The sequence below is a fragment of the Lonchura striata genome, chromosome 2, assembly GCF_046129695.1.
Source record: "Lonchura striata isolate bLonStr1 chromosome 2, bLonStr1.mat, whole genome shotgun sequence".
Lineage (NCBI taxonomy): Eukaryota > Metazoa > Chordata > Aves > Passeriformes > Estrildidae > Lonchura > Lonchura striata.
In genome coordinates, this window is record NC_134604.1 from 42464747 (window position 1) to 42484436 (window position 19690).

The 19690-nt window shown below is 39.2% G+C and overlaps 1 protein-coding gene across 1 annotated transcript; it reads right to left on the bottom strand.

Moving 5' to 3' along the window:
- Positions 1–4994: 4994 nt before the first annotated feature.
- LOC110470055 (stromelysin-1-like) lies at positions 4995–11069 on the bottom strand. The gene is made up of 10 exons (XM_021529405.3): positions 10965–11069; positions 10577–10821; positions 9967–10115; positions 9740–9871; positions 8722–8883; positions 8185–8404; positions 6970–7103; positions 6237–6396; positions 5294–5397; positions 4995–5095 (listed from the first exon to the last, which is right to left on the bottom strand). Exons 1-10 carry the CDS (start codon positions 11067–11069, stop codon positions 4995–4997), a joined length of 1512 nt encoding a protein of 503 aa, XP_021385080.2.
- Between the last annotated feature and the right edge of the window lie 8621 nt (positions 11070–19690).

Consider the following 19690-nt stretch of genomic DNA (forward strand, 5'->3'; position numbering starts at 1 on the left):
TATTTTCATGCTATTTTTATTCAGCAGTTTTTACACTATTCTTATTGCCAAAACACTTTATTTCACATTGTCTTCCTTTGATACATACCGTAAGGTTTTAAAAAGCACTCAGGTTTTAAAAAGCACTGATCAAACTCTTTGATGGCTGTTCTTGTCAGAGAGAGATTCCTACGTTGTCCCTTCCTGCCATTGGTGTAAGAACTGCTGAGACTCAACAGCAGACCCACTCTACATTGGGCCCACTTTTCCTCCATGCCCAGTCACAACCTCCATGCACTTCCACAGACAAGGACAAAGCCGTGGGGATGGGAGTCCTGAAAAGAGATGTTCTTTCTTACATATCTGAGATTTCTCTGTGGGGCTGACACAGGATTTTGGGTAAGCCAGCAGCGCTGAGGAGCAGGTGAGACTTGGAATGTGCAGGGAGATAAACTCCCTTCCACAGACCTTCCAGGATAATAGAGATGTGAAAGGAGAGTTTAGCAATATATTGTACACTTGAGGTATTTGCTGAAATTATATCCTGCTGAAGAGCACTGTGTTGGTACCAGAAGGATCTCCAGAGCACAGCATCCCTGTAGCCTTCCACAGGCAGGACATGAGGGATTGCTGGGTCTGGGCAGCTGAAGCAAGGCTGATGGGATTCCACAAGGATTATCTGATAAATGAGGACTGAATTCTTACCCTAAGAACAGACATTTACCTGAGGCATTTCCACCAGGGAGAGAACCCCTCCCTTGTCCCGGAAGGAGATGGACAGGCTCAGGGAATGACCCAGAAATGGGCCAGCTGAGTCAAGGGGAAGCAATCCCCTGAGGGAGATTTTGGTAATGACTTCATTCACAGAGTTATGTGAGGTGTACCAGATGGATCCAAAAATTGGTGTAGCATTCTCCTGTGCAGTTTGCACACTGACAGCACCTCTCTGCAGAACTAGTTTCTGGAACTTACAGCCCCCACAGCCTTCCAACTCTTTTTTTCTCATCCCTCAGTGTCTCCATCTGTACTAGAAGGAAGAAGTAACTTTCCAGGACTTAAATTTTCATCACTCATCTTTCTTTCTAATAAGAGGGCTACTAAAAGGCATCAAAACCATCTAGGAAGATATGAATGAAATTTATATAGTTTTCTGGTTATCAGCTTTCTCAAGTACATACTTTTGCTACTCTGTCAAGCTTTCTCACTTTTCTTGATACTATTCCCCATTTATCTTGAGAGATCCATCACCTAGAATATGCTGTATAAAGAAAATTCTGTAATCACAGAGACCTTCTTTGATGTTTGTCACCTCTTTGAGGTGACTTTACCCACAAATGGCACAATACATAATGTCAATCTCTGGTTTTATATTAAAAAAGCCATTGTGAAAACTACTATGTTCTTGTTTTTACAACCTGTGAAATCGTCTGGGTAAACTCCTAGGATTGCCTTTATCTCTTCCTCTTCTTGAATTAATCTTCTGCCTTGAATGCATTCCCATCGCCCCACCCTAAGACATATAACAGAAGACATATAATGTATAACACAACATATTTATTGTTATTATTATTATTATTAACCTTAACACAAAAGTTATTGCTAATTCACATTTTAAAAATTGCTAATTCATATTTTAAAACTAATTAATAATGTAGTATAGACAAAAGAAAATAATATCTCATAGAGCCTCATAGGATGAAACTAAGTTGGGTTGTTGCACAAAGCCAAGGGCTTAATTACTCAGAGCTTGAAACTGCTCCTCTCTGCTGCCTCTGTGTCTGGCCAGGCTGAACTCTGGTAGTGTAGGACCCCATGCTAAACCCTGGGGATCAGATCTGTGCAGGGGAAACTTCTGAGCTGTAAAACTGCAGCTTTAATCTGTGCCATGTTCAGTGCCATGAACATTGCTTAACTCGGTGCCTTCAGCACCTCCTTCCTGGCTGTGCTGCAAACCCTCAGACCTGGCAGCGCAAACCTAGACTCAAAGATTTCTTATTGCTGACAAAGATGAATATGTGACCTACTTCTGGCTTTTATATAACAGTTATGGGTCTCTAGCATGGTAATGCTGATTCCCTGGCAGCATTCAGTGTTCCAGTTCCAGTCAGCTTGCGCACAGACCACCCTTGCTCTCTGTCAGTGAAGTCATTGAGGGATTTTTGAGATTTTATGTGCGAGAGATTTGGTCCAGGTCAACTGTTGTTGCAGTCAAGAATTTTAGATGTAACAGGTTATATTTTGTGACTCTAATTTGCATGCCTGCTTTTGGATTCCAAGGAAAGTTTCTATTCATACATGACAAGTACTTGAAATTCTGTTTGTGGATAAATTTCCCCTGTTGGCACCCAAGAGTCCTTTAATTCCAGCAATAATTTATGAGTTATAACAAAATCATGGTTACAGGAAATATTCCCTTGTTCACTGAGTATAGACAGACAGCTCCAGCATTCCCACTTTCAATGTTTCCAACGTCATCTCAGCTACATCTTCCATTTGCCAGGAATTTCATTGCTTTTCCTAAAATGAAGTAGTGCTGCTTCATTTCAAAGTTTAAGACATTACCAAAGCAAAAATACAGACAGAAATTCCATGATTAGCACATCTCACTGGTCCCCTTGTCTACGTGAAATCCATGGCATGTTGTCATCCATTTCTGCTCTGGGCTACATTTTTCTTCATAGCTAAGTAAATATCACTCATTTTTCAGACATTGTGAGTTTTAGCTAATTAATGCTCAAGGTGGAGGGAGTATTTTAATTTTGCTGTTTCCTGGATGTCATAGCTCAAAAAGTAGTACTAACTTTATGCAGGAGAGATACTTTAATCTAGCATGAGTCAGTGTAAACACCAACAGTGTTCTGCTTCACTGTTGCTGAAATGTTCCTTTTGGTTCCTCCTAAACCACTTTCAAGTCTCAGACAGCAAACAGAGCCTAAAGGCCTGATTTCTGAAGGTAGCCTTCACATACAAGAAGGCATCTATTTAGGATATCAAAGTATGTAGGTGTTTTTAAAAACAAAGAGAAATAACTCCATTAGTTATGCACAAACAGTACTCGCAAGCACCCTGCCTAAGCCTGGAGGCATGTAAAGTCCTCAGATTGAAGTTTGTTCAGGATAGGCTATGTACAGAGCAAGAGCTACTGAGAAAGACACTGGGAGATGTTTGGGCAGCACCAGCATTCCTATGTCTCTGCCCTGCCTGGACTGCTGCCAGGTGAGCTCACCCACTTTTCAGTCCATGACTTCACCACAGTGATCCACTGCTCTTGTGGCAATGCTGAGCTGTTGTGTCCCTATTTGACGCAACAGTAGGGACTGTTGTTAAAGTTAAAAGCAACTTTTAAGGCATGGCCTGATTTGTAATATAAGTTGGTTTTAAACCTGGCTTTAGAGGTACTTAGAGCATATCTAGCATGGCATCAAACATTAATGAGGAGAACACAGCAGAGATGAGATTTTCCAAGATCATAAAATTATAGGCTTTTTGGGGTAGAAAGGACTTAAAGGACAATCTGGTTCCAGCCCACCTGTGACAGCCTTGGACACCTTCCACTAGACCAGGTTGCTCAAAGCCCCCTCTGGCATAGCATCATCTCTGCTGCCTTTCTTAGATCTGGGCTGTGAGCACAGTGGGCCTGTGGGTGCACTGGGAGACACATGGCTTCCTCTGGCCCCGATGGATGGGGGGGACAGGTGATAGTATGTCTTTGATCAGATGTCTGAGGCAATTGCCCTGTGCAGAAGATGAGGAGCAAATTTTACCTCTTCCTAATGGGGTTTGAGCTGTGTTAAATGGAATAGTGTCCTTGTCAGCCATTCCAGTCCTCTCTTTTTGCCTTTGCCAGTTCTGTTAGACAAAGATTAATAGCCAGTTGACTTCCTTGCACAATCGCATCATCACATCAGTGTTGCAAGAGATGGGACCAAATTCCTTCAAATAGAGGATGGACTACAGCCAAGCTCTCTTAAACCCAAGGGGTATTTTAACTCACTGAGATATTGCCCTGTGAGCAGGACCCAAACAAGGAGGAAGCAGGTGTGCTTTTCTCTATGTTTCACCATGCATCCTCTGGAGGATTCATCTGTGGTAGCTCCATAAAAATCCTTAGATTTTTTTTCTTATTATTTTGGCTTGTGTGCTCTGGAAAAATGTTCTTGTTTCTGGTTTGTTGTCAAGGATTGTGTGGTAGACTGCCAGCCCTGACTCCATTTCCATGGCACATGGTTATAGCTCAGGAGGGCTAATCCACTGAGTCCCTGTGACCCTGTGATCATATCTCCATCATTTCCCACCCTGCCTGCATGGCACCTCCATCCCCAAACTGGGCACTTGCCCTTCTCTCTAGTAGCTCATGTCCTGCTGTACCGATGACTCTGCCCATTAAAACCACGCTCAGTGGTGCTGGCACACTGGTCCTCTCAGCTACTGCCACGTTCCCATCTACCTGTCCCCACGCCTGCCTTGACCCCTCTGTCCCTGTGCCAGAGGCCATGGCAGCTGAGGCCATAGACTCCAATCTCTCCCTTCGCACACTCTTGTGAAGGAGCTCCTTTTATGCCTCTCCCACATTGTTCCTGAGTGCCTTGTTTCCCTCGTTTGTCACGTGGATAATTTCTAATTGCCTGCAAGAACTGCCCCTTTACTTCTCTTTAACTTTCCTCCCACAGGCACTGAGCCCTGCTGAAAATGCTGATGGGTCTTGGTGCCATTCAGCTTGCGTGTTGTAGCAGATGCCTTGTCTCCAGTGGACTGAGTCAGAACACAAGAACTGCCAAACTCAAGCAAAATACTTTATTACTCAAAAACAACTTGATTAATAAATAATTGGAGGACAAAAATAAATTAAAGCTGTACATTAGGTTTTACATTTTAAAAGTTTTAAATTAGAATTGCCAAAGGCCATCATTTCAGACTCAGTTGCATAGGAACAGGTGAATAACACTGTCTAAAATCAAGAAACATGAAAAATTCTCTCTGGTACAAATACAATCCTGCACCATCACTTAAAATTTCTAGCAATTAAACCAGCTGTTGCTTTTCATTATACGGATGAGTTTCTTCCTCTTGATGTCAATTTCATACTGGTTCGATCCACGGAAAAAGTAGAAATATCCTAGAATTGGGAGGAAAAATATAGAAAAATTAGTATTTCATTTTTGTATATCTGTTGTTACAAGCTCACTATTTCCTTGGATGACTTAAAAAAATCAAACAAAAAATTTAATATATGTATTGAAACATGCTTTTTTTTTTTTTTTGCATTTGGCAGGTGGTCTTTGGGATTTTTAAAATTACATTTTAATTTATTTACCATTTTTCTGAAGGGCAGCATCAATTGGATGGCCGATCCCTTGGAAGTCAGCATATATTTTTCTTGGATAGCCTCTTTCCATTGATTGATTATTTTCATTGAAACTAAATAAAGAAATTGTGGAAACAGAAAACAAGCATGTGACATTCAAAGTTGAAACTGGATTGATTTTTTACAAATATTGCTACTCTCAGCTGAAAATCCAACACCTGTGATCTCACAGAGTTGTATAAATCCTGGCTGTGTGAGTATTTACATTTTTAGTACCCTCGGTAAGTCTGTTTTCAGAATATCAGATTAGAACATTTACTTTTATTCCCTGAGACTGACAATAAGGCTGAATGGGGCTTATACTGAGTAACAATCTTAAATAATTAATCAAGCATAATAATTTTAATTTTACAGCACACAACCTATGAAGTGACCTCATAAGAGAAATGCAAACTTCAGGTGTAATAACACTCTTTCAAGATAGTATTACAGACTAATTATTAGGCTAAGATTACTGCTTAGCTGAACTGTTTCTTAGGAATTAAATATTTTAATCTTCTTCTATAACTTTCTTGGTTTATCATTTATAAATTTCACAAAGCACTTCTGCTTCTTAGTAACTACTGAATGAATACCTGACATGATGGCAAAGTCCACTCAATTTATATTTTTATACTAATTATATTACATTATATTTTTATACTAGCTCACACTGCTTCCTAATGAATAAACAAAACTCATTTGCCCCTTAATCACAACCTGATAAGAGTAAGTGAACACTCAGGTGTAAAAGACTTTGTTTTATAAAAACACCTGAGTAATTGCATTTCAGCTTTAAGCAGTTGAGAAGGCTGACAAAGAGAGGACATGAACTTTCTGTTCAAATACTCACATCACTTGATTAAAAAAGCTGGTTTTATTATCTCTTCTACAGAAGAGAGAAGAACCTTACCTCCAGTACTTGTTGCCGACAAAGAAATAGGTTCTCTTGGTACTTTGGTCATGGACGGCTGCATCGATTTTCCCAACACTGCTGGGGAAGCCCAGGTTCTGAATGGGCTTGGGGAACCCTGACTCTATTCTGTAGCCACTGACAGCCCAGTACTGGCCATCTACAGGAAAACAGAAAACATTGTAAGGATTCTTGAGGAGTCTGATCTCCTTTTTGTCAAAGCCCCAGAGATTTCTGTGTAGTAAATGCTACCAAACATCACAGATGACCAGCTGAAAACATTATCCACTTAGGGCACAGAGAAGTTTAAATATCTCACAGCTGCTGGATTTTCTACTTTTTATAGTCATTAGGAGTATTAGATACTCAATAATTAAAAGTCAATATATTTTTAGGTGTGTTTGTCATCTTTAAAAATGTATTTAGATAATGTAATGTAGCAATCAATTTTGCTACATTGGTCTTTGCTACATTGGTCAGCTATGGTCTTTGCTCTCACTGACCAAGGGAAGTCTGTGTAGGACCATTGTGAAGCAGCATTAGTTACTGGTAGTAGTGTAATTTGCAAAATTTAAATGGATTTAAATATTAAGAATATTCTCTCTTAATGGTAGTACCAGTATTAGAGTTAATATTAATATTACTATATCTTCCATTATGATTAAATAACATTAGTAGTATTGCTGTAACTTCATGTACGCATAAAAAACTGCTGGAAATGTAAGATAAGTACCTTTAAAAAATAGCACTCGATCTTTCTTGTCAACCTCATACGCAGCATCAAAGCCAGCTGTCAGTGACGGCCAGAAGGAGAAGATGGTGTCATGCTCGATTTCTGAGAAATACGGACTTTTGCGCCAGACATAGCTGATAGAAACAAAACCAGCAGTGCTTCATTGTCTGTACTTCAATAGGAGATCAAGGGCCTGTAAATGTACTCAAAATCCTACTGTCTGGGCGCTGGAACCAGTGCTCCCAATGAGGCAGAGGTACCACCCCTTTTGGGATGCAGTCCTTCACTCTGCCCTGCTCCCTCACAGATCTGTGCCCTTTGCTACAGAATAGTTGAGCTGGGAAGGGACCTCTGAAGCTCATCTTGTCCAACCCCCTGGTTCAACCAGGGTCACCTACAGCTAGTGGCCCTGTGGACTTCTGCATTTGTGCCATAATGGTTTGTCCAGGACAACTTAGGATATTTGTGGCAGTGCTGAGAATTGCAGCTTTCTCTCCATCATGACCCACGTAAGTAGGCACAACCCATTCTTAAGAAACATGTTAAAGCACAGTTTAAGGAAGAATTGTTCTTGCCCCCTTCTCCTTGAAAACTATTAAGCTACAATTCTTCATACATTTTAGAAGGAAAATCAGACCTACATCATCAAAGGAAGTTTGTTCAATCAAAACACAACTACCAAGCCAAGAACGGGGGGAAGTCCTGCTGTTTGCTCTCACCAGGTTGGATGCACCCAGCTAGAAATCACTACAGTGAGTGTCAGAGTGTGCCCAAAACAAGGCCACCCTGTAACAGCAGGGGGTGTCTGTAGACATTACTGGTCTAGTGCAGAATCCTAGGTCAGAGTGACACTAAAAATCACCAGTGACATTTTCTACAGCTCCCTGGCCCACACACAGGATGGTGTGATCAGGACAGTGCTGCATGTGAAGCAGCTGCAGGCTGAGGAGTGACACAGGAATTGTTCAGCCTTGCACAATTTTAATAGACAAGGACAATCATGTATGATGGATTAAAACATTATATTCACTTGTTAGTAAACCATGTTACTCACCCAGCGCAGGTGGGCTAATAAACTTTTTCAAAGTTTCCTTAACACTTACAGAAAGAAATAGTTTTTTTGTAACCAAGCAAGGATAAATCCTTTGAACTAAACTTTATGCTTTGACTTTGTAAGTCTCACAAAAATATGTTGCTGGAAATAAAAGTGTTTACCTGTCTTTGAAGAACAGTGTTTCCCCACGGAGAGTAGTGACAGCATCAAAAGTCAGATGAGGGTCACAGTCGTCTGGTCTTTGGGGTGGCATGGAGGGTGTCACTTCTGTTGGTTCTTCCCTGGGAGACATTGGAGTTGATGCTTCTGCAGGTACCATTTCAGTTGGTTCTTGTGGAGGAAAAGCTTTTGTTGGAAGTGCAGGAGATTCCTTGGGGGGTCCTTTGGAAAATAAGTAAGTGTGGAAATGGAAGGTGAATCAGAGTAGTTAATGTCACAGCATTTCAGGCTGTACCATGGGAAGCCAAGTTTTTGGGCAGCTGTGCACATGACTCCCCTTCTGTGGAAAATAAGAGGGTTTAATGCTACAGACATGGGCTGTTCCTCTGGTATCATTGGGGAAAGGCTCTTGGATCTTTTGACTAACTGGAATGAATATAGCCTACAGATTCCATTTTGCAGTGTGGACTCATCTGTTAGGTAAAATGAATTATAAACTGTTATCCATTGTTCATCAGAAAATTATGTTTCTTGCTTACCATAGAGGGCTTGAATGCCATCAATGTCATCCTGATGAAGTTGGTAGTTCCTTGTATCCACAGCCATATATATGGGATACATCAAAGCACCAAAAACGTTGGAATGACTGAGACCTAGTGAGTGGCCCAACTCATGAGCAGCAACGAGAAATAAGTTGTATCCTAAAAAAGATACAGCACAAAGAACAAACACTAAACAATTTTTTTGCATGACAACAGGATGCAGGTGCCATTCTCTGGTGTAAGATATATCACTTACAGTCTTAAAAAAAGGCAGAATCTAACTATGCTCAAGTAAGAGCTCTCTGGCCTCCTGGAGAAGAAATGAGTTTTGAATCATAGGCATTGATTTCTTACTGGAAAACCACTTTGGGAACAATTTTTGCCCATGTTGCAGAAATTTTCCAACGACAAATCAAGGTTTCTTTAACATTAATAACAATTGAAAAGCAGGTGAGAAGGTTTTAGTCACCTGATCAGATTTTGGGAATAGTAAATGACATGGAATTTGCCTGAGGACCTCACAAAGCCAGGAACATATAGCATAATCCCTGGACATTGCTGGAAACCAGAACAATTCACTATTATATTTAATTTTATTTGCCAATAAATTCAGGATGCTTTTTCCTTTCCAGAAGTTAAAGATGAGCATGACTTTAAATCAGAAAAAAACCCAAACTCAAGCAAACAAACAAATGTGAGAGGTTATATTATTGCTTTTAAGGTCATTATTCGAGGGTGAAAATTCCCTGTCTTTTGATGTTCATGATAACTCAACTATTCCATGTTAACTTCATTTCCTTCACTGGAGGGGCAACTGCAGTCTGCATTAACTTCAAGGGACTGTTGTGACTGCATCCCAGATCAAAATATGCAGAACTGTTTTACTAAATTACACTGACATTTTACATCTCAGTAAATACTGGAACTGCTGCCATGGTATATGTGACTTTACAGCATCTTCAAGACAACACTTTCTAATAAAATAACAGTCAACATTATGTTTAAGTTTGCCTACCACTATAGGTTGTAAATTTGGTCCAGTTTTCATCTTCATCAAAATGGGCATCTCCTCCTATCCCACTGCCAGGGGGGTAGGCATGAGCCAGAGTTCCTCCTGGACCATCAAAGGAATAGAAGTCACCGTGAACTAAAAATAAGGAGGGGGAAAAAGGGATGCTTTTCATTATCTTGGTAAGAAAAAGTGACAAGTACTATGATTCCCTGGCAAGAGAGTTTCCTTACATCTAGCTGCAAAGGAAATCATTATATCTGCTTGGCCACCATAGACTCTGGTGAACCTCAGAGGAGTGACACTGCTCCAGAGCTGGAAGGCTCTTGCAATTGCTTCCTCTACATCAGCTTGCAGCATGTCTGGAGTGTAGTTCAGAATCCTGTGAATTAAAGACAAAAGGAATTAAAGGCAACCAGATCACATGTGACTGGGTCACATGGTATCAAGGTCAAATATTGTAATCAGTTGTTACAATTATTTATGTGTCTCAAGTGGTTTATTTTCAAAATATTTGCTTACATAACAGATAAAGATTTCATAGCTTTCTTTTATACATTTCAGAAAGCCTAACATTTATACTCAGCTGTATTCCTTCTATTCACTGAGTTTATTATTTAGTAGGCTATTAACTAACTAATGTAAACTCCTATTTTGTAGGAGTTCTCATCACTATTTGGTAGCCTGAATATTTTCCACATTCCTCTCCCTTTCATCCTGAATGAAGCTTTTATATGGATAAATACAGAAATAATTAGTAAAGAAACCATTTACTTTACTTCTGCCTATCATTCACAAAGCTTCCCAGTGTTGCGGAGAAAATCCTGCTCTAATGTATGTTACCGATAGGTCACATCTTCTTTCATCCACGTGGGGCTGCGTGGGAAGGCGCTGTATGAACGGATGTCTGGTATTCCACATCTAGGCTGCTTCATCATGTCCAGTGTCTTCTGATTCAGCTCCCCAGTCACCTCCAGCCCAAAGAATGACTGCATCTCTCGTATTTTGTCAGCCATGTGGTTGAGGTCCTTTGCTTTAAACAGAGAATGTTTCTCTTCTTTAAAATCATAGAAGTTTTCAAGATACTTCTGATAGGGAAGAAAAAGCAACAGTTTAGAATATAAAACTTTATTTTCAAGTGCAGAGATCTGGTAATAAAATACTTTGCTAATACATCACTGTGTTCATTTTCTTAATAAATTATTTCATGGGTTCTGTCCATAGTCCTTACCTTGGCAAATTGCATATCTTTTTTTTCCTTTTCTGGAGCCACTGGAAAAGCAGAGGAACATATAAAATATAATAACTCAAGGAGAAGAAGGATCTTTGTCTTCATCTTTGTCTCCCTGTCCTACCAGCCCTTGCTAGAAGACCTCTCAATCTCTTTTTCCTCTGTCTAAGACGCACCAGTGTTTCACTATTTATATCAGTGCTGTGCTTACTAAAGTCAATAATGGATGACTCAGCGTATAACATCCTCTGATTTTCCACAGAAATGCAGAAAACAAATTTGGGTTTAGAGGCAAGCAAACACATGACAGTTTACCTTGCCCAAAACCCCCTGATTTCGCAATCATATTACTGGACAGTATGTTGTTTTTTTTCTTTATTCCTAAATTGGGCTGGACAAAAACTACTCCATTTTTCAGAGGTGCTGAAATGACCTGGTTCTTTGTGAGGGTCAACAATCTGTAATTCCTCAAAGCACTTGAGAAGGGACCTCCAGAAACTGTTTTTAGTTTTCTCAAAGTGGCTTGCATTCAGGACCTCAGCATGCCAGGAAAAAAAATCTCTTCCTTTCACCCATGTTGTACCTGATAATTTTAGTGACATAGTAAATTATACAAAAAGCCCATTTTTCTTTTCTTGACTCTGAAATCCCAGCATTGTTATAGAACCATTATTTGTGCTGCTACCTGGCACAGGTAATCATGGATCTATGAATTCATCCCCTTTCTCCCTCACACCACAAAGCAAAAGTCTCAGTAGACTACCAGAGATCATATATCCTGGTCTGCATGGCCTGTTAGCCAAGGGTGGTTTCACAACTAAAGAAGAAACAGCAGAAATTGCCCTACACAACTACAGGCGCCTTTGGGATAAAGGGTCTTCAGCAGAACCTTTTAATAAACTTCTCCAACACCAGGTGGAAGGTAATGAGGATTTGTGCCATACACTCCAAGCTTCCCATTTTGCCAGAAGTCCTACTTTCAGTTCCTATGCCCTTCTCTGAACCTGGTGCAATGCAGTTTATGGAGGGATTGCAGAACTCCTGTCACCCGGTGACTGTCACTTGGTGACTATTGACTGTCATTTCTTAGACATTCACCTTTGAAACAAAATTCTCCTGTGTTGACTTAATACCCACATGCAAGTTCAAAAGAAGAAATATGAGCTAAAAATAGTCTACTTCTCTTTGAACATAAGAAAAACATGAAAAAAGGAACCGCTTCTCCAGTGAGAAAAAACATATTGGAAACTTCATAAAAACAATCCTAGCACCACAGCAGCTGAGCTCTGCAGTCTGCAAGGTGGCCTGGGGAAAGGCATGGCCTTCTTCCAAAGGAAACTGGAGTTGAACTGCCTGGCTGGAGTCAGGTCACACTGTGTGTGTGACCCAGGTCAGAGACCAGGGCCCTGAACCAGTGAGTGAAGTGGTACAAATGTTTACATCTAAGGCTGCAGCAGGATGAGGGTTGCTTTGCCAATAGCCCTCTGCTGCTGTAACGGGGTCCTCCTGCTCCTCCCAGCCTGGCCAGTGCTCTTGCTGGTTTCCTGTGCCCTTCTGTTACCAAGTATGTTTTCAATAAACCAATTCAGAGGGCTGGAGGTACAGGAAACAGCCCATAAAAATAACCCTAACCCCACTAAAAATGGCTTGATTCTGAAGTTAGAAAATGCACTGGCACCCTAAGGGGTGCAAAGGAGGGGTGGGATGTCATGGATGGGAACAGTGATGCAGGAAGGCAGCCAGGAAGGCTGGGAAGCTAGGACCTTTCCTTTGGCAGCGGCAGGGTTTCTCTGCTGGTCATGGAACAGCATCCCAAGCTGCATTTGTAGGTTATGATGTTTGCATTTCCACATAGGAATCCAGACACAAAGCAGGGACATTCTAAATACTGCTGCCTGGCAGCAGCAGCTTGCATATGACACTTATCCTCTGCTTTCAGCTGAATGTTTTGTAAACACCTCGTTTGCTGTGTCCGGGGGCGAAGCAGTCAGAGCATGAGATGCAGCACACCCAGTTGGAAAATATTTTAGTGAGCCTTTTGGATACTTAGGAAGCTTTTATTTTCTTTCAGTGACTTTAACATGGCTGCCAATAGGCATGCTGCAGCTCCAGCTGTTGGTTTCCCTTTCCAGATACTGTTGCCTGCATGCTCAAGCTGACGTTTATGGAGTGGCTGGTGAGTGTTGGGAGGAAGAGCTGTATCTTGCTTTGTGCTTGGCAGCACAAGTGATGCAAATTCACTGCTGAGCAGTCTGCATGGCTCTGAGATGTGTGAGCAATTGTGATACTTACATATGGATCCAAGAAGTGACTTGCCTTCTTATACTGAACCCTAAGACAGCAGTCTTAGTGTTCAAACTAACCTGAGTATTCAGTCTTGTGTTTAAGTATTGCAGGATAAAAGCAGAAGCTGTGTTGTGGCTTTAATCAGAAGTTTAAACTGTTTGAAAATTACACTACCAGGGGACACAGTGAAGATTTACTGGCAAAGACGCAGCTTAAATTTGAATGGAGCGAACTGAGCTGGTACCTTACGTGGCATTCTTGCTTACCTATAGGTCAACTAGTTGATGACTTCTGCTTCAGGGATTCCCAGAATCACTTAATCCTTGACAAGGCATGAAGCAGGTCAGATGCCTGTTTCATGCCTTAATCCCATAGGTAAACAGATGCTGGTATTCCCATCCCAGTCCTGTGAAACTGATCCCTGATGTGCCCTGAAGTCATTGTTGTCCTTCCTCTGGGTTGGAGACCATGTAGAAGTCAGAGGTGACTTGCCAGCTTAAGCACCAGTGAAGCAGCCAGAATGGGTCCAGGAATCCTGCTCATTTCTTCCCTCAGCTCAGCAGCACTCAGACTCATTCGTCCCTCATTGCCAGCAGTTAACTACATTAACTACGCACCCAGGGACAAGAGTGGGTGCTTTCCCAGGAAGACCCCTGAAGTAGGACAGAGCATTTCACAGAAAGCCTGCCAACATCAAGGCTAATATTCTTCCACCACAGAACTGTTTGTCCTTTGGCAGTGCAATTTGTGTTATTCTGTGGGGTCTAGTCCAAGTGCCAGGGTTTTTAGAGGATTTGTCAAACTTCTACCTGGGAATTTTGCCATTTCTTTTTTTTTTTTTTATTTTATTTTTATTTTTTTTATTTTTTTTTTTTAAGTGCTTGGCACTTTTGACTTATGGAAAGAAGTGGAAGGATACTTAAGGATACTTAACACAGTCTTGTAAACAATTATAATTAACCCTTTAAACAACAGAAAATTAAGTCAAAAGAAGCTTGAACTAACCACACACACACACACACATACACACACACACACACATACACTATGATTTCACCTCCTAAACTTTTTAGCAGGATCTGTAGATATCTGTTTTTCCACCTCCCCTTCACTCACGCTGTTTCTAAACTCTCCCTCCTTGTGCTAAAGAAGCAAGATGTGTTATAAAAGTGTTGAACATGCCTGGACATGGAAGAAGATGCTGGTTTCTTTCACTTGAATGGAATTGGGAGATAAATTCATACAAAGAGATTCTGAGACTTGAGGAACAATAACTGAAAAGAAAAAGACACAAACCCTTTACATTATGAGCCAGTCTTTAAGAAATAACAGCTGAATCATAGCATGTAAGTGGTCAGGGGAAGTAGGCAAGCAGAAAATTTGTGACATGGAAAAATGTAGGTCTACTATTAAAAGACCCAGAAAAATCAGAAAATACTTACTGAAAATGATACATTCAATCTCTTTCTACAAGATAGTATTTTGGGAGTATTGAAACTGAGTCTGAAAGAGGTATTGACTTGAATTCCATGTTTTTTCCTGTATATCCATGTACTTCCATTTATCAGTTGAATCTCTTCATCCTGCTTTTCTAATATACACCTTCTAATAGTAATAATATCTGTCACTTTTCTACTTCATCTAAGCATTTTGTCCAAGTTCCATTGCAAACTGAGAGATGGCATGTAGAGGTAGACTCAATAGCTGATCTTAGTTAAACAGGAATTTAGATATTTTTGATGTCTGTATTCTTGAGTATTATCAGCAATAACAAAGCTTAAATCACTTCCATATTTGTATTTTGTATATAAACATGTTTTTTAAGCTGCATGTCATTTCCTCTCAGTAATGTCTGACTTGGTAGCTTAGAAGGCAAGGTCACAGAATGATTGCATTGGTGTTACATTATCCATCAGTGAATAAGAGATGTGACAGAATCCAATGCCCAAGAACTCTGGGGGTTGCAGGAACTAAACTGGAATATGAAAGTTGGAAATAATAGCACCCTTATTTCATATGTGGCAATGTATTGGGGTCATACTCTGAATTTGGACATGGCCTGAGCAATGGGTGTGACAGGAAGCACTGTGGTTGTGGTACACAATTAATTCACTGTTTCCTCTGCCTTTCCTTCTGAAGGTGATGGTCAGTAAAATGTTGTACTTCTCTCTCCTCCTATGCACAGACTTTTATGGTCAAGGACCTGTATGATTCTTATTCTCTTATAAAGGATATGAATAAGCTGCCAGATCTCTGGTTGTTAATTAAGGTGATGGGTTTTTAGACTCAAGATCTATTGTAGTTTTTTAGTTGTGTAGAGCAGAAGACAAATCCACAGAAGATGATTTCTGATGTGTGGTTGCTCATCCCATCTCTTAAAAACTGTTTGACTTTGCTATGTCCATTAGCCATATTGTTAAAATATTACATGCTAATGTTTTATGAACTTGACTGCAATGCTTTGAAATAAATATTAGGAAAAGATAGGGAACTTTGCCATGTAAAGAATCTCCTAACTTTTCTGAAATTCCTTTTGATGTGGACTGGAAAAAGCTGATAGCTTTTATAATTTGTCTTACAAGCCCTAAGATATTTAGCTAGCATACTATCAATACATTAAAAAAAAATAAAAAGACACTGCCTTGAGCTCTCTGTCCATAAAAAGACCTGAGTAAGGAAAGTGAGGAAGCATTCAAGGAAACAGTCTGCCATCCTGCTCTCACATGTCATGATCATCATTTGAGACTTATGTAATCAACCACTGGCAGTCATTTTATGTAGAGGTCTGCGTTGATCCTTAAGTAGCTGCCAGTAGAGCATGAGCACTGTTTGCTTTACCTCCATTACTTATCTTCTTTATCTGGAGACCAAGATCATTTGTGCAATCAATCCTTTCCTTATTTTTCCTTTTTTGATGAATAAAATAAAGTGGCCATACCCACCTTGGAGCTGTGTCTGCTCTGAGCAAACCTGCACCCACAAAGGTTTCACTTAGCAGAAGGAGGTCTTTGAACGATGGGATGAATAGGGAAATCTTTAGGTGCTTGCATAGAAGACCAGGGTCTAATTTATCAGCTTTGTAATGAAATTGACAATTAAATGTTTTAGTGATGTTCTAGGACATGAACCCACAGAACAGAGGGCAATTGCCAAACACAAGCCAAAAGGATTGAATACTAATTGTATGTCTAAAAGATGAAAAACATTTATTTCATTTAAACTCTTGTAAAAAAAAAAGGTTAGTCAATATCTCAAATCACTTCTTTGAAGATGCTGACTAGTGCAGGTGCTGTCATTGTGTATTTGTGGAAATGCTAAGCTAAAAGTAAGTAATGGTTTTTCTACATCTCTTTTACTCCTGCATACCAAAGAATATTTTTACTTTGAATACCAGTTCAAGTAATCAAATACCACAGTTAACACATTAAACTGTCTTGGAACATAATTTCAAAATGTTTCTTGACTTAATAAAAAGCTGTTATAATAAATATTTCAAGTATTAAATTCACAATCCATTTGATTTATATAAAAAAAAAAACCTTGAACATATGATTCTTGTAGCTAACAGAGAACAATTTGTGATCTCAAGAATGCAGAGTCATGACAAAGCACAGATATGAAAATACTAATTAATATGTCAATTTCCAGCAGTGTCTTCCTCCAGCTCATCACTATGTGCCTGCACAGGGATTACTGAATATCTAGCTGAGGTAGTCAATGAATTCATGTTACCTCACCCAAGATAAGTTGAACTGGAAAACCTTTGCAACGTTAATTGCTAATGAAATCCAAGTGATCTGTGTGAAGTGTGTCCGGGAGGGATGGGCTCTGCTGTAGAGCAAAGGAAGAGGCTTCTGGGCAGCAGTTTCTCCAGCTGTCACTGCTGAGGATGGCATATGGGCCAAGCTTGCATGTGCAGTCATGCACATGGACAGGGATTAGGTTTCAGATATTAAATCAAACTACCTTTTCATGCTCACAATGTTCTCAAGGAATTGGACTCACACGACTTAATTAGAAATGATTATCCAGTGGCCTCCAGCTAATTAAAAAACACAAGGCAGGCTCATCAGGATGTTGCTTCATTACAGTTTTGTAAAACTTGATCACAGTCTTTTCTCTCCAAGATGCCTTAGGATATTACTTCACATGCTAAAGACATGTTAAACTCTTCCCAGATTTAAGACAAGTTCTTCAGGCCCATGTGAACAGAAGGAAGTGCTGTGGGTCATCATGGAGTTTGAGGTATGGAGTAATAAGCAGCTGTGTAATTCAGAATGACAGATTTTTCCCTAGATCATGCATTTACAAGACACACAGGACTTGTCAGTGCATGTCATCTGCCCTTCCCGTAAACACTTCATCATAAACCCAGTATGATTTCCAGATCATGCATGAATTTCTTGCAGTGGAAAGCACTTCATTCAGTGTACCATGTACTTTCTCAGGAGCTAGCTGGGGTAAACTAAGGGAAACTTACACAATGTCTTTCACAGATGTGTTGGACACCAAATCATATGGCTGTGCCCAATATCAAAAAAAACCCCTCACATCAACACACACACAATTAGGGCACATCATTAGCTCACTCCCAGTCACTACCTACTGTCTACAGGTCAAAACTTGTCTTTCTTTTTTTTTTTTTTTTTCCCAGCAATAGCTACAATATTATTTATTTTCCCTGGGAAATTTTGGTTAGTCCTACCTGTACCTTAGTAAGAGTTTCCTCAGCCCCACATATGGCAACCATCTTTCCCTGTAGACATTACATAATACACCTGTAGCTAAACTATAAAAAAATAATCTCATATTGCATTTGATTCTAAAGTAATCTGCTTCTCTTTCAAACCTCCAAAAAATTATTTTTACTGGCATGAATATTTTTTTATCTAGTAAGAGTTTCTTTTATCTGTGCAATTTAGCAAATAGATATCTACTTGTAACATTAAAAAATACGTGATTCCATTTAATTAATAGTACAAATGTCAAAAGGCCACAGGGAATAGGCTGTGGGTTTTTAAAATATATTTTACAATTGTTTTTTTCATTATTTATGTTCTTGAAATGATTACTGATCTTTGGACCTGCACTACAAAATACAAAGTTAGAATTGTCCAAAGTGACACAGAATCATCTTTTCAAACACTGTAATTCTCAAAGGACCTACACTGTACAGAATTTGGCTTTGCAGTATCCAAGTTTTATTTTGTCAGAAGTAGGATGCTGTGTAAAATAGGTCATCAGTTCATTTCTCTAATATCTGTGTCACATAGTCTCTCCTTATTCTACTAGAAAACACAAATAATATTTGTGAAGAAATTAAAAAAGAAACAAAGTAGACAGAGGTTTTATCATTCTATTCAGAGTAGACAGAAAAAGAATAAAGGGAAAAATAGTTTTGTTGTCCAGGTATTATTAATGTTAGTTGAAGACATCCAGTGAAAGGAAAGCAGGAACATTTTAAAACTTGATTTCTTTTTAATGTGAAAACCCTCATTCTTTTGACCTGCCAACATTCTTTAAGTGTATCTTCCCTTATATTTCAGGAAACTGTAAAAGTGAGGCAAATATATTTGTTTAAAAAACAGTTCATCCCAATACATCTGAAATCAACTTCTAATACAACATCTAGAAATTATTTCCATGGTTTATTTCTTCTGAAAAAAGATATTGTGTATAGTTTGTTTCCAAGTACTGCAAAGAACGGACTTCTTGTCTCCTTTGAGGATTATTTGAGAACATACTCACTTATCATTGTATGATAAAATTAAGGAAAGTATATTGACATGAAAGGTTGTTCATTTTCTGTAAAGTGCAAAAGAATCTGGTCTGAGTTTTCTTTGGTATTAATAGAGATTTCAGTGATGGAAGAGTGAAAAGATTCTGTTGCAATATGGGCTCAAACATGGTTCAATTTAAATAAAAATCATAGTTGGGCAAAAAATGAAGTAAATTTCAGCCCACTTGAGAAATCCCATGCTATGGAATATGAGTTAATATAAATTTGTGTTAAAAATAAACATACAAGACTCATAAATTGTTAATAGAGAATTTTTCATAATTTCTCAAACATAATATGCTTGGCAACTCCTTGTTTTTCTTTCTTCCAACAACAAAAATTCCCTTTCTCTTAAAAATATATAGTAGTCAAAACCACCCAAAATTTCCCACATTATGTCTTAGCTCTTCCAAATTTTTACACCACTTATTATTTCACATATTCAGAAACCATTTCCTCCTCAAAGTTGACAAATAAAAGAAAAGGGCTTATGAAAAAAAAATAAACCTCATTAAATTCAGATGGTGTTGAGTACCAAGAGCACTGAAAATATTAAATATAGTTTTCCTCCTGAACTTGGAAAATTTTGATTTCTGGTTTTACACATTTTTTAATACTATTAAATTAAGTCTACTACTATAGTATTAATAGTATTACTACC

Excerpts from the sequence above, each read along its gene's own strand:
- LOC110470055 (XM_021529405.3), bottom strand. The coding sequence starts at position 11,069 with ATGAAGACAAAGATCCTTCTTCTCCTTGAGTTATTATATTTTATATGT. Across the intron at positions 9,872-9,966 it reads GATTTCCTTTGCAGCTAGAT|TTCACGGTGACTTCTATTCC; the intron begins GTAAGGAAACTC and ends CCTTATTTTTAG. Across the intron at positions 5,096-5,293 it reads TGCTGCCCTTCAGAAAAATG|GATATTTCTACTTTTTCCGT; the intron begins GTAAATAAATTA and ends TCCCAATTCTAG.